Source organism: Thamnophis sirtalis, unplaced genomic scaffold (assembly GCF_051295495.1).
Source record: "Thamnophis sirtalis isolate CommonGarterSnake01/CBP01778 unplaced genomic scaffold, rThaSir2_p1.2 scaffold_3, whole genome shotgun sequence".
Taxonomy (NCBI): domain Eukaryota; kingdom Metazoa; phylum Chordata; class Lepidosauria; order Squamata; family Natricidae; genus Thamnophis; species Thamnophis sirtalis.
Window position 1 is genome coordinate 37,273,597 of NW_028261383.1, and position 11,914 is coordinate 37,285,510.

An 11,914-nucleotide genomic window follows, 5' to 3' on the forward strand; every position below is an offset into this window, starting at 1 on the left:
CCCAGCCTAGTTTTCTGATGTGACTATGCTTGGTGCTAGCCCAAATTGCCAAAAGGATTGACAGGCTTATGATCTGTCTCCCCCAGGCATTGCAGGAGAACATTAACAAGATAGAAAGCTCTGCTAAATAGTGTAATTATTGGGATTGTCACTTAGACGTACCCAGCTGTCAAGGATAAATTACCTGGGCACATCATGTTGTTCACTAAATGATGGAACATGGAAATGTTCTTTTTTTTCAATTAAGAAGTTCAGATTTTGTGCTCGGTTACTAAATTAGCTTCTTATATTTAATTGTGCCTGTTGTGATCATCTTTGAGTTTAGAAATTTTATCATTAGCTTTAGCAATAGGGCGAGCACAACTTCTGCCAGCTTGAGAGAGACATCAGGCTTTGTGTGACAAGTCAAGGACTGCATTGCAGGGCCCGTTTTGGTCTGTGGGCTCTGAATTTTAAGGGATGGAATGGATGCATCTCTAAATCCCAGAATACAAAAAAGGGGCCCACACCTTTGGCCCCTCCTACTCTTTGGCTCCACAAAAGAGATATCCTATGGGACCACAGGATACCCACCCCCAGCACACTTTTTTCAGTACTAGCATTAGCTTGACTTCATCACTTACAATATTTGCTATTTAAAAATATATAAAATTCTAAAATATAGAATCACTACCGGTATCAATATAGCACATTCTTACTTGTATAAGGGTTAAGAACAAACCAGTTATCAGAAACCAATGGCAAGACCTTTCAGGTAGAACCAAGAAATAAATCTTTTTTTTTCTTTTCTTTTTTTTGAGAAAACTCTCTAGTGCTAGACATTTTTCTCTCAAGGTGGCTGTTCTGAGGGCCATCGTATTGGTTTCTTTTAGTGAGAATACCAGAACTCTTTAGCTTGACAATAACAGCCGGTGATGCTGAGGAACCTTCTTTATCTTTCTACCTGCTCTGTTTTCCACAGGTATTGCCCAAAGTGTAAGCAGCACCGTGAGGCATCCAAGCAGCTGATGCTATGGCGTCTGCCCAACATCCTTATCATACAGCTCAAGCGCTTTTCCTTCCGCAGCTTTATTTGGCGAGACAAGATCAACGACATGGTGGATTTCCCAGTCAGGTGAGGTTATGGCAAGGTGTGTCGCTTTATTCATCTCTTTAACATCGTGGAGACCCAAGCAGTTCTTTAGATAGGACCATTCTGAGCAACAAAGGATGGTTTATACTATTTGGGCTTTGTCATACATTCAGGACCAATTAACCTAACACATAAAGAGAGGGACAGTCTTTTGGGGAATTCTTTCCCCTTAATTCTGGGCCTTTGATCATTCTGGTATTGGAGGTTCTCTGCTATAAATGTGGAAAGAGACTCAGAGAGGATCTGTCTGCCCCTGGCCCACAGAGACCTTGCCTCTCTTCTTGAAAGCCATCTGAACAGGAGGAGAGCGAGCTATTGCTTCTTACTTTCCTTTGTATGGAGAAAGGCATTACTTCCTCCATGTAGAGGGAGGAAAGAAGAGAATAGAGAAAGGGTAACAAAAAGGCAAGGTCTTCCCATAGTCTGTTTCTGAGGTAACTGAGCCACAGGATTTGAGGAAACACTAATCTTTGCAGCTGAATTAAACTGCACTGTTGATTTGCTTCAGTTTATGGATGGGATGGTGGGGTGTATATCAAAGCTGCTCCAGGAATGGGATATATTTACTGTCTTCAGTGACCATTTATTTGATGAAAGAAGGCTCACTGTAAAAACAGCTTAACTCCTCACATAAACATTCTTCGTATTTGTAGCAGCAGTTCCTCTACTGTTTTGAATTAATCTTCTCACTTTGAAATAAATGAGCTGAGTTCATTTTTCTCACCATCACCATCCACTTGATTTTTCTCCCTCTGGGAATTAAATGGGGAGGTTTTGGAGCATATTTCATAAAGCGAGCCACCTCAGAAGTCATGATGTTGGTCACTCCAAAGCTTGCTGTGTCTGAGCATGATTGTGGAGTACACAAAACAGTCTGAAAGCAAAAAAAGCCATATGCATGTATTTATCTTTGGGCAATGGCGAACATTCCTCTTCGGGCAGAACATATAAACCATATAGTATAGTATATCCTTTATTGTCATTGTACAAAATAAATACAACGAAATTGGTTATGCTGAATAAGGCCATTGGCTGTTCTAGTACTTTAGTCTCTACAGCAAGAGTGTGCAATCTTTTCAAGAGGAGGGCAAGCCCAAAGTTTGCCTGGCTTGTTGAGATGGAATAAAACCTCCACCTGGTTTTGAGAGGCGGGAGTTTTAAAAGGCAAAACGGGGGCCTTGCATCGGCAGGACATAAGGGATCTATTTAGTTCTGAAGCTTCCAAATCAGAACATAGCGAAAAAGGGACCAACCCACTTTAAGGGTTATAATGAGAGCCATGGAAGGGATACTGGCAAATTGAATGGAAATGTTGAAAATGGATTTAAAAAAAATAATAATCTGTATGTTTAACAGATATATGAGTCATTTTACATTATAGTTTTTTCAGTGTATATAATAAGCTATCAGGAGTCTTTGTGGAGTCAGAGGTATAGAAATACTGTATTGTAATAAATACATATTTATTGCACTTGTTCTACACTTTTTTGATCATTAGTTATTTGATCTTTTAAACGGAACACGCCAAGCATGAAATCCCAACCTAATAGCCCAAATCAGAGACCTCTTGATTATAGGAATCTTAATTGGGTTAATGGGATAGGATTCTTTCGATCTCTTCCTTAAACAGTAATCAAATTCTGACTGAAATTCTAGAAGCAGAGGCGTCCACTAAGAACGTTGGGTTCCTTTTTCATTCTTCTTTGCTCTGAAAACAAAACCAAAACCGTGGATGTGTATTTGGAATAGCACAAAGACTCCTCTTTTTTTCTTGGATTATTATGTGGATGATTATCAGACCATGCATGATTGTTCCAGAAAGAAGATACCTGCGGGGTTTCTCTTTTTTAAAAAAAAAAGTTGAGGCAAAGAAGCCATTAACCACTGAAAAGATGTGAATTCAAATTAGATTTTGGGCCCCGATCCATTTCAGATTGGATGGCCACTCCATTACAAGAGAGAGTTAAGTTCAAAGCAAAACTTGACTCCAAAGCTCTCAAAATTCTTTCATATATGCCCCAGTGGCTGCCTTCCTGTATTCAATCTTCTGTAATAGTATGGTTTGTATTGATCTGAGTTTAAGTCCAGCTAAAGATACAGGGAAGGCTGTCTCAGTAAAGAAGGCTAGCTGGTAAACAGGGTTGCCTCTAAGAAAGAAAAGATAGGAATGGAATTGGGTACAAAGTATGCAACTGTCTAACTTCCTCTATTCTATCCTCAGGAGCTTGGACCTGAGCAAGTTCTGCATTGGCCAGAAAGATGAGCAGCAGTTGCCCATGTATGATCTGTATGCAGTAATCAATCACTACGGGGGCATGATTGGTGGGCACTACACAGCCTGTGCCCGGCTGCCTAGTGACAAGAACAGCCAACGTAGTGATGTTGGTGAGTAGGGGAAGACTTTAGCTCCACTAATCTTCAACAGGTGAGCCAGGGAATTCATGTAGAAGAGGGATTTTCTGTTTCCTGCTAGAGGTTTCATGGAAACCTAGGATCAACTTCATATGACTTTTAAGATTGCACATCCAGTTGAAGGGGGGGGGGGGAGACCCCTCCTTTTCTGTTCCCAGCCCTTAGATCTTTTTGCTGTTGTTCTACAAGAAATGTGTACAATGGATGCAAGTCATTTCAGAGCTCACTCCCCTCAGATGGCACAGTGGAAATCTAAATTTTAGTTCAGTCCTTCCTCCTAATTTAATGGATCTATCTGCAGAATTCAGCGAGATAGTGTTGTGCCACATGTAAGTAGTGTGATTGGGAAAATAAATATCTGAGGCACCATTAGTTGCTCTTAGCCTGCCCAACAAAATGGCCCCAGGCATATTTGTTAATTCTGTTCTGTTTAATGTTGTCAGGCAAACAGAAAGGTTAATAGATCAGGCAACCTTAGAGATTAATTTAGAATAACCTCAGTTCCAATTGAAGAAGTTCTCTGGCATTGACAGCCCTTAGCTGTTTTCCAGAGGAGGGATATTGAATTTTCCTCTGTGCTGCTCTGGGAGTGTTCTCACTTTAAAAAAAAAATGTTTCTTGGCAGAGGACAAAGAGTATAAAAAATAGAAGATAATTTGTCACAGATTCAGTGGATTCTGCCAATTTCTCATTATTCAGACTTAGGCAAGGCCAGAAATGAGAAGAATACTTAGTTGGGGTATTTGGCCTGGTGCTGCCTTTGAAGCAGCACATTCAATGATACCTTCCTCCGTTATAGAACGAAACATTGCTCGTCGGTGTTGTTTTGCCTGCTTTGTTCACTTTAAAGGAGAAAGAAACAGTCCCCTGTCCTTATTGGAACAAGCTTGGTACAGTGATAGATCAACTTGAAATATCCAAGAACAGCCCAGCTGCAAAGTAATAAGGAATTGGATAGTAGTTCAGAATGGCTGTTTATAATTTTTCTGCCCTCGGAGGTCACGTTCAATAAAAGTTCCTTCCACATTTGGGGATTAGGAAGATGGAGGGAAGAAAGCTGATTACTTACTGCATGTGCTTAGTAGGATATTGATACTGATGTCTTCTCCCCCACCCCCAAGAGTATTATTTTCTGGAAAAGGTCTAAGGAGGATTACTGTTGCTTCAGGTATAATTTGCTCAAGAGTCTGGTATCTAGTTACTTAGCCTCCTTGCTCTTAGAGAAAGAGGATAGAGTTCTAGCATCTTCTGGTCAGCACAGAAGCTGGCAAAGTGGTCCAAATGAGGAATCTTTGAAAGGTTATATTTGCTATTTCCTGAGTTGCTACTACCCACCCTCCTTTTTTTTTCTGTTAGCAACATTGTCCTCCTGATGCTTGGTTTAATTTATCGCAGTCAGAAAAGATAGTTGAATTTAGCATCATTAAATATTTCTCCATACACTGAATACATTTTAACAGGAGGATCAGTAGGAATAGCATCTCCTTTTAACTATGTAGCTGACCAACACTCCTTCCTCCAATATACCACCACTGCCATGAAAGCAACATTCATGAGCTCAGTTCTGAAGGCAAGACAAAACTACAGAATCAGAACACTTAAGGTGCAAATTACATTTGAGTCTGTAGGTTTAAAAAAAAGGTATAACTTTTGAAGACGTGAGATGGCAGGAGCAGAAGTAGTAGGCCTCTGCACGAGGTGGCCCGTGCTTTGAAAGACTCCGTGCTTATCCCTCTCCTCCCTTCTTTCAGGTTGGCGGCTCTTTGATGACAGCACCGTGACTACAGTGGATGAAAGCCAGGTTGTGACCCGATATGCTTATGTGCTTTTCTACCGCCGACGGAATTCTCCTGTAGATAGACCCCCTCGAGGACCTCCTCGTCCCTCAGACCCCCGAGCGGACTTGGCTCCATCTGCAGAAGCAGCAGCCAGTCAGGTGAGGAGTTCCTTCAGTCCACCTTGGGAAGACTGGACTGAACTAATTCTTTTTTTTTTTTTTTCATTGTTGGCAATTGAGATATCTGCTGGGCTCTGCTTGCAGCTGTGGCCGAGAGAGTGGGGAGCTGTGGGTGCTGTTTGTCCTCTGGTATATCCCAGTGAAATGCTGGAGAAAAACAAGTATACAAGATGGCAGGAAAAACATTGCAAAAATGAGAAATCCTTACAAGTGTGTGTGTCTGTTGGAATGGGGGAGTGAAGAGACGCTTTCTTCTCGGGAGCCAGAAGGGATACACCAGCTGAAAACTGCAGAGTTGAATTTAGAGCAATTGTGGTAAAAGATATTATCTCTGGAAAATGTATTTCAAGAGATAATAGTAAATTGTTAGGGACGATGCAGCGCAACAGAACTCAAGCAGCCAGCGGAGTTCTGAGGCATGAAAACTGGCTTGATGACTTTGAGCAAGTCAGTCTCTTTGAGCCCAATTTGCCTCACAGGGTTGTTGTGGTGGGGAAAATAGAGGAGGAATGAATACTGTATTAAGTATATATCACTTTGAGTTACTGATGATGATGATGATGATGGCAAGATATAAAATAAATTTCTTACGCACTCAGTTCTGCAGTTAGATTCCTCTCCCTTCTCTTTCTCCTTTATTTCCCACCCCCTAATATGGTAGGACTGGGCTTCTCTCAAATGTTGTCAATGATCTTAGCATAGTTAGCAATGAGGACTTTCAAATACAAGTGTAATTGTGGCCCCAAGTATACCCTAGGATTCTGTAGCCATGTGGTATAGTGGGATCCATGTGGTATAATGGCTTCCTAGGTGGAAAGTTAAGTTGGGCTTCATCCAAGGATATGAAAGACGGGCTGCATTAGCCTTGTCCTTTCTGAGCTTCCTACAGTTTGCTGACAGTCCATTTTGAGCTTGGCGTCTGCTCAGGCTTCTGGAAAACATATACCTGTGGAGGAGAAATAGGCCCAGAAAGACCTATTCAGAGGGTCTTTATGCTTAAGCCATGATTCCTTTTATGCCTATGGTCACTCGCAGCAGGCCCTTACATCAGTTCCAGCATTTCCTTCCCAGAACAAGCTTTAAAACTTGAGAACTTGGGAAGAAGCAGCTCCTGTCCACAAAACCCAGGGGACCAAATGGGGAAAGATGATATGGCTGCTTTGGCTTTAAATATCAGTAGAAAATCGATGTGATTGGCTGACTGCCCGGAGTGGATCATCCTGCACATGAAAATATGGTCTATGACTGATTACCCTTTGACTAATTTCTCCTGTGCATCTGTCTTAATTAAAAAGAAAAGGAGATTACTATACTTACTTATCATCTCAGACTGGTCTTTATGATTTTTCACTTACCAAAGGCTTAGATTAGGCTTCTCATCCTTTAAAATTCTCACCTGCACACACTTGGATGCTACCGGTTTATCTTCAGTTCCTCATGTTCTCATCAGCAAGAGCTTGTCTGTGACTGGCTGTTCCCACTCAGTGTGACTGGTTGGCCAACCGAATGTCCTTTGTTCGCACAAGAAAGCATGAACAGTGATTATTTGGTGCCTGTGTTTATTGAATGGAATAAGTTGGCAGACTGGGAAGATTTCCACCAAGCCAGCCAGCATGTATGCCTAACTGATAGGTTTTTCCTCCATCTTCATGTGGCTTGTGCTATTCACTCTGTCCCAAGGAGGTCCTTGTTATCTAAACATGGCCTACTATTAGAATTGTAATCAGGCAGATATATAGGCTGTTTCAGAAAACTGGTAGTGTGAAGGGCAGGGTCTCCGGGATAGCCACATTATAAGTGAGATGGGCAGTTGTATAAATTAGATAAAAGAAGCAGGACAAAGCATGGGTGATTGAGGGGTTTGCCATTATGTTCTCCTCAAGTGCTGACGCAGGTTTCCACATCGCAGGCTTCTCTGCTCTGGCAGGAACTGGAGGCTGAAGAGGATGCTGCCAGAAGGCTGATGAGGAACCCTTGGAGGTCTTGCAGCCAAAGGACAAGAAAACTCAGCTCAGAGTGTCCTGATGAAGGCCATGTCCGATACTTTGTCCTGGGCACCATGGCGGCCATTGTGGCACTCTTCCTCAATGTCTTCTACCCTCTCATCTATCAGACCCGCTGGAGGTAGCGGCAGTAGCAAGGCACCTGAAGGATGGCAGCCAGTTGCAGTGTTGTCCTCTATGGCATCTTTGTAGCTAAGTGGCTAGGATGCCAAGTAGCACAAGATGAAGCCCTAATGTCAGTCCTATGTTGAAGACACCAGGCCCAGTGCCTTTTCTCTCCAGCTGATTAATTACATGGATTTACAGTCACAGGAAGTTCTCATCTAAGCATCTAGATAGTTGATATTTCTCTGGAACAAATCTTTCCTAAATAGCTCTTGAAAACTACGTCATATGAATCAAGGGCTAGCAAATGACTGTAGCTCAACAGAGTCTGCAGATCCAGAGATATTTTGTCCATAATGATGTGGTTGTAAGATTGACCTGACTGCCATCTATCCTGATAGAATTCCCCTAATTTGGCTGACACCAACATCCCCTGAGAGAGTTATTGCAAGACTGATCATTTCCTCATTGGCCCCTTGTTTGAAGGAAGTCAAAGATTTTTAATGACCATCTTTTCCATTATTGGGGGAGGGAAGATGTATCATTGACTTTTATAAACATTGGTGGGTTAGATTTCTTTACCATGCTGTAACCAGAGAGTTCAGCCTCCCCTGTTTTTTTTAAAAAAAAGCATATTAGATATTGATCTAGCTATGCCACTGTATTTGGATACGAGTATAAAGGAACACTCTTTTCTCCTCCTTCTCCTTCCTTATCTTGCATTTTGCTTCTGTACATATTTTTGTGGATGCTTGCGTGCCTATTTCTGTGCATGCATAAAGTAGAAGTTAAAGTAAGGAGTTACTATTGATTGACCCTGTAGTATTTTAATCTGGCCCTGCAATCTGGGATATAAAACGTCTCTTGTGCCTTCAGACTATCAGCTCAAATAGCTTGACATAGGACCTCAGCTTTAGCCAGGAGTCAGAGTTGAGAACTCCTAGACTTGGAATGAATCAAATTCTTTGTTTCACCCTTTTGTTATTTTTATTAATATTATTCATACGAATCTAATTCCTAACATCTTTACAGATTCTTCCTAGTAGTAGTTTCAGAGAACCTTTTCAGATTCTTTAGGGAAGGAGAAAAGATTTCAGGTTAACCATTCCTGATGGCCAGTTATTCTCGCTGTGTCTCAAGGAATGAAAAGTTACTAACAATAGTAATGCCATCGAGCAGGGTCTGGCGGGAGCCTTTTCATTTTGGAGAAGGGAAGCCCCTCTAAACTATCCTCCACTGTCTTGGTGAATGAAAAGTTAGCATTGTGCAGAGGAAAAACTTTCACTGTATTTATTTATTTATTGTATTTAATAAAAATCAAGGTATTCTAAACACTGTTGATTCTCTTTCTTTTACTTTCAGCTGCTTTTCCATTCAGCAGCCACGTTTCTAAAAGTAACAGATTTCTTCCAGTCCCTTTGGTCACGTGCATATTGTATTGACCTCTAAAGTTGCATTGGTGCTGGTGAAAAAAGAATAAGCTGCAGCAAAGCGAAAGCTATAGAAATGATAAAGCGGAAGAGGACTCCATGCTAGGAGAGAACTTTGTGTGTTCTATGATTTTGTGGCAGCTCAGAATTTGTTGTGTGCTGCTATGAAATTTAGTGTTGATTTAAAACAAGAATGGGCAGTCTTCAGCAAAAATTAATTTCCAGCGACTGGGTAGTGCTTTGGATTTGAAAGCAGAAAAGTGGAGTTTTTTCCAATGCTTCTAAAAAAAGTTGCAGCTGTCTTAAGGAGTTAATAAGTTTTGCAATGCTACAGATTTAACAGCAAAATTACTATCTGTAGGGGTTGCGTTTGCTCCCACAAGGATTCCAAACCTTTTTTGCTATCAAATCAATAGCATTGCACACCTTAATAATTACATGCAGGTGATCTCTCAGAAAGCAAATGGGGAGGAATTTGGGTGACGAATCCCTAAGAAGAATGAACCATCGATCTTGCCCTAGATGAACAGGAGAGTGAGAAATGGAAGAGAGAAGAAAAGGAGAGCAAAATATGTGGGCACTCCCCATTGTTGTATTAAAGTTAGTTTAACAAGTAGTTGCCCTGCCCACATAATGGAATGTGGCTGTTGACCCCAAGATAGTTCTCTTGTTTTAACCTAAACAACCAGGCTTGGTTTGCCTATATTGATTTAAGAACTACAAAAATGCTTTTAAATCTAGGAGGGTGAAAAAATTAAAGCTGAATCGTTTATAGGATTTTACAGTCAGTAGGTAAAGTTTTAGCTATTTGCCCTTCTCTGCTAGTAGTAGAATATCTTCAGCATAATGTCTAGGAAATTCTCAGTCATCCAGGTCATGGTTGTCCCAAAGGTGCTTTTTTCAAGATACAACTGGACTTTCTGGTTTAGAAAGTCCAGCTGCCTCTTGAAAAAAGCACCTTTGGGACATCTTCAGCATAAGAACTACCCTGTAATTTGTATAATTCATACAGATTGCCTCATTCCAGGTTTTTTTTTGGGGGGGGGGGTGTTATAGAATTAAGTTTGGCTTAGAGTTTTCCAAATTGTACAGAGTAGATGAGACAACCCTAGATTAATAAGTGATTATGCAGGAGTTATACAGAAGCAACTTATTGGTAAGGCTTTGGGTGCGTCTGTTTGTATGTGAATACCATATGTAATATAAACTGAAATTAAATTTCACAGACAGATTTCACAGGCTTCTAAGTAATAGTCTGGTCCTTGTTCTGGAACATCACACATCTTTCAAGACTATAATTATTTCTACCACATTCTGTTTTAATAAAAGCATAACTTTGTTTGATACATAAATATGTATTTTGTGGCTTTTGATCATTTCAGATTTTAATGGAACAAAATGTTTTTGTTTGAATCCCTCTGGGAAGTGAGGTGGGGGGGAGGGAATAAATAACTTTTGTGGATCCTCTGCGGTTTTATCGTTTCTGTCTAATCCTTTGTTCTATTTGCAGGGCATTAGCTCTCCTTCCTTTGGACCCAGCCTGACAACTGATGTTGCTCCTGCTCTGGCACCAGAAGGGGTTGCAGAGCACCCCGCTCCATCCTACAGCAACATGGAGGAAATTGACTAAAAGCATGGTGTGCTGGAGGAGGGCAGTGTACATACGAAGGCTTGGTTTCGTGGCTTCCCCCACACCACTCCCTGGTGCACCCCTGCAGTGGGAAGGAGGAGGAGGAGCTGCTGTGACCTTTTTTTTGAGCACACAAGCACTTTCTGCTCCACCCATGCCTCCTCCTCTCCTGCCAGATGGAAAGGTCCCTTTTGTGTCCCCTACCCGAAGCTGCTCTGTGCCGGCATGCAGGGGGGAAATTTTGTGAGCCCCCAGTGCAATCCCCGAAGCTCCTGTCCTGTCCCCCCCCCCCACTTCCTTCCGAGCTCTGGTTAGGTTCATCCTGCACAGAGAAGCAGCAGATGCGCTTCCACATGCTCAGCCTGCCCTGCTGTAAGCCAAGGGGGAAGGGGCCATTGGTCTCTGCCCCTAAGAGATCTTCTCCCACTTTGCCATACCACCGTGCCTGCTTCACAAGCTTCCATGCCCTCGCTGCCTGTTCCTCTGCTCTCCCAGATCTCCTCTTCCTCAGCAGCCTGAGCTCAGGACACCATCTTGGCCGCAGAATCGGCCTGTGGGAGAGAAGCAGAGCTCCCTCTTTCTCTCGGTCCCTTCACCAGCATTGTGTCATCTTGTCAGGGAGAAGGAGGCTGGTGGTTGGCACCTGCTATTCCCCCTCTTCCTTCACAAAGGCTACAGAGTGGTGGCTGCCCTACTATTTGGCTATCTTCAGTAATTTTGGATTTTTTTTTTAATCCCTTGCGGTTTCCTTGGGTTGAAAAGCCACTGCCAGCACTATCACTATTTAAATATTTGGCTCCTTCTCCCTTTCACCCACCCTCAGAATTGCTGTAACCAAATGAGGCTGTCCGGGGCCTTTCCCTAGGAAACCTTTGTCTTGCTCTCCGTTTGTATAAAGTTGGTGTTTGTCTTGGGTCCTGAGTCATTAAATTTTACTTAATGCTGCTTGTTTCTGTTTTTGTGTGCATTAAGTCTGCTGCCATGCCACTCTGGCATAGATTACCAGCCTGGTTACCAGAATTAATTACAATTCTCTAGAATTAATTACAACCAGAGTTAAAACTTTCGTTCTATCGCTTTGGTAAGTTTGATATTCTTAGCCAAGAAAAGTGCTATAAATCAGGGTTTTCAGGATATCCTTGTTGTTTCTTATTATAAACTGAATGTGTTTCTGCTACATGGTTTGTTCCTCTGTGTGTATTTACAACACTGAAAACAAAGCAATAGCAGCAGTTAAGTGGATGG

At 41.9% G+C, this 11,914-nt stretch overlaps 1 protein-coding gene across 5 annotated transcripts in view; it reads left to right on the forward strand.

The window, feature by feature from the left end:
- The window catches only part of USP19 (ubiquitin specific peptidase 19), a 44,947-nt gene extending 33,551 nt beyond the window's left edge, over nucleotides 1-11,396 (forward strand). For 3 of the 5 annotated variants that reach the window (XM_087708712.1, XM_087708714.1, XM_087708717.1), the window contains 4 exons: nucleotides 962-1,114; nucleotides 3,354-3,517; nucleotides 5,296-5,480; nucleotides 7,411-9,424. In XM_087708712.1, coding sequence (XP_087564838.1) covers nucleotides 962-1,114; nucleotides 3,354-3,517; nucleotides 5,296-5,480; nucleotides 7,411-7,629 — 721 coding nt within the window. In that variant the 3' untranslated portion in view covers nucleotides 7,630-9,424. Of the gene's footprint in view, nucleotides 1-961; nucleotides 1,115-3,353; nucleotides 3,518-5,295; nucleotides 5,481-7,410; nucleotides 9,426-10,549 lie in introns of those variants that run through there. The other 2 variants (XM_087708715.1, XM_087708713.1) reach the window with 2 other exon arrangements.
- Nucleotides 11,397-11,914: the final 518 nt, after the last annotated feature.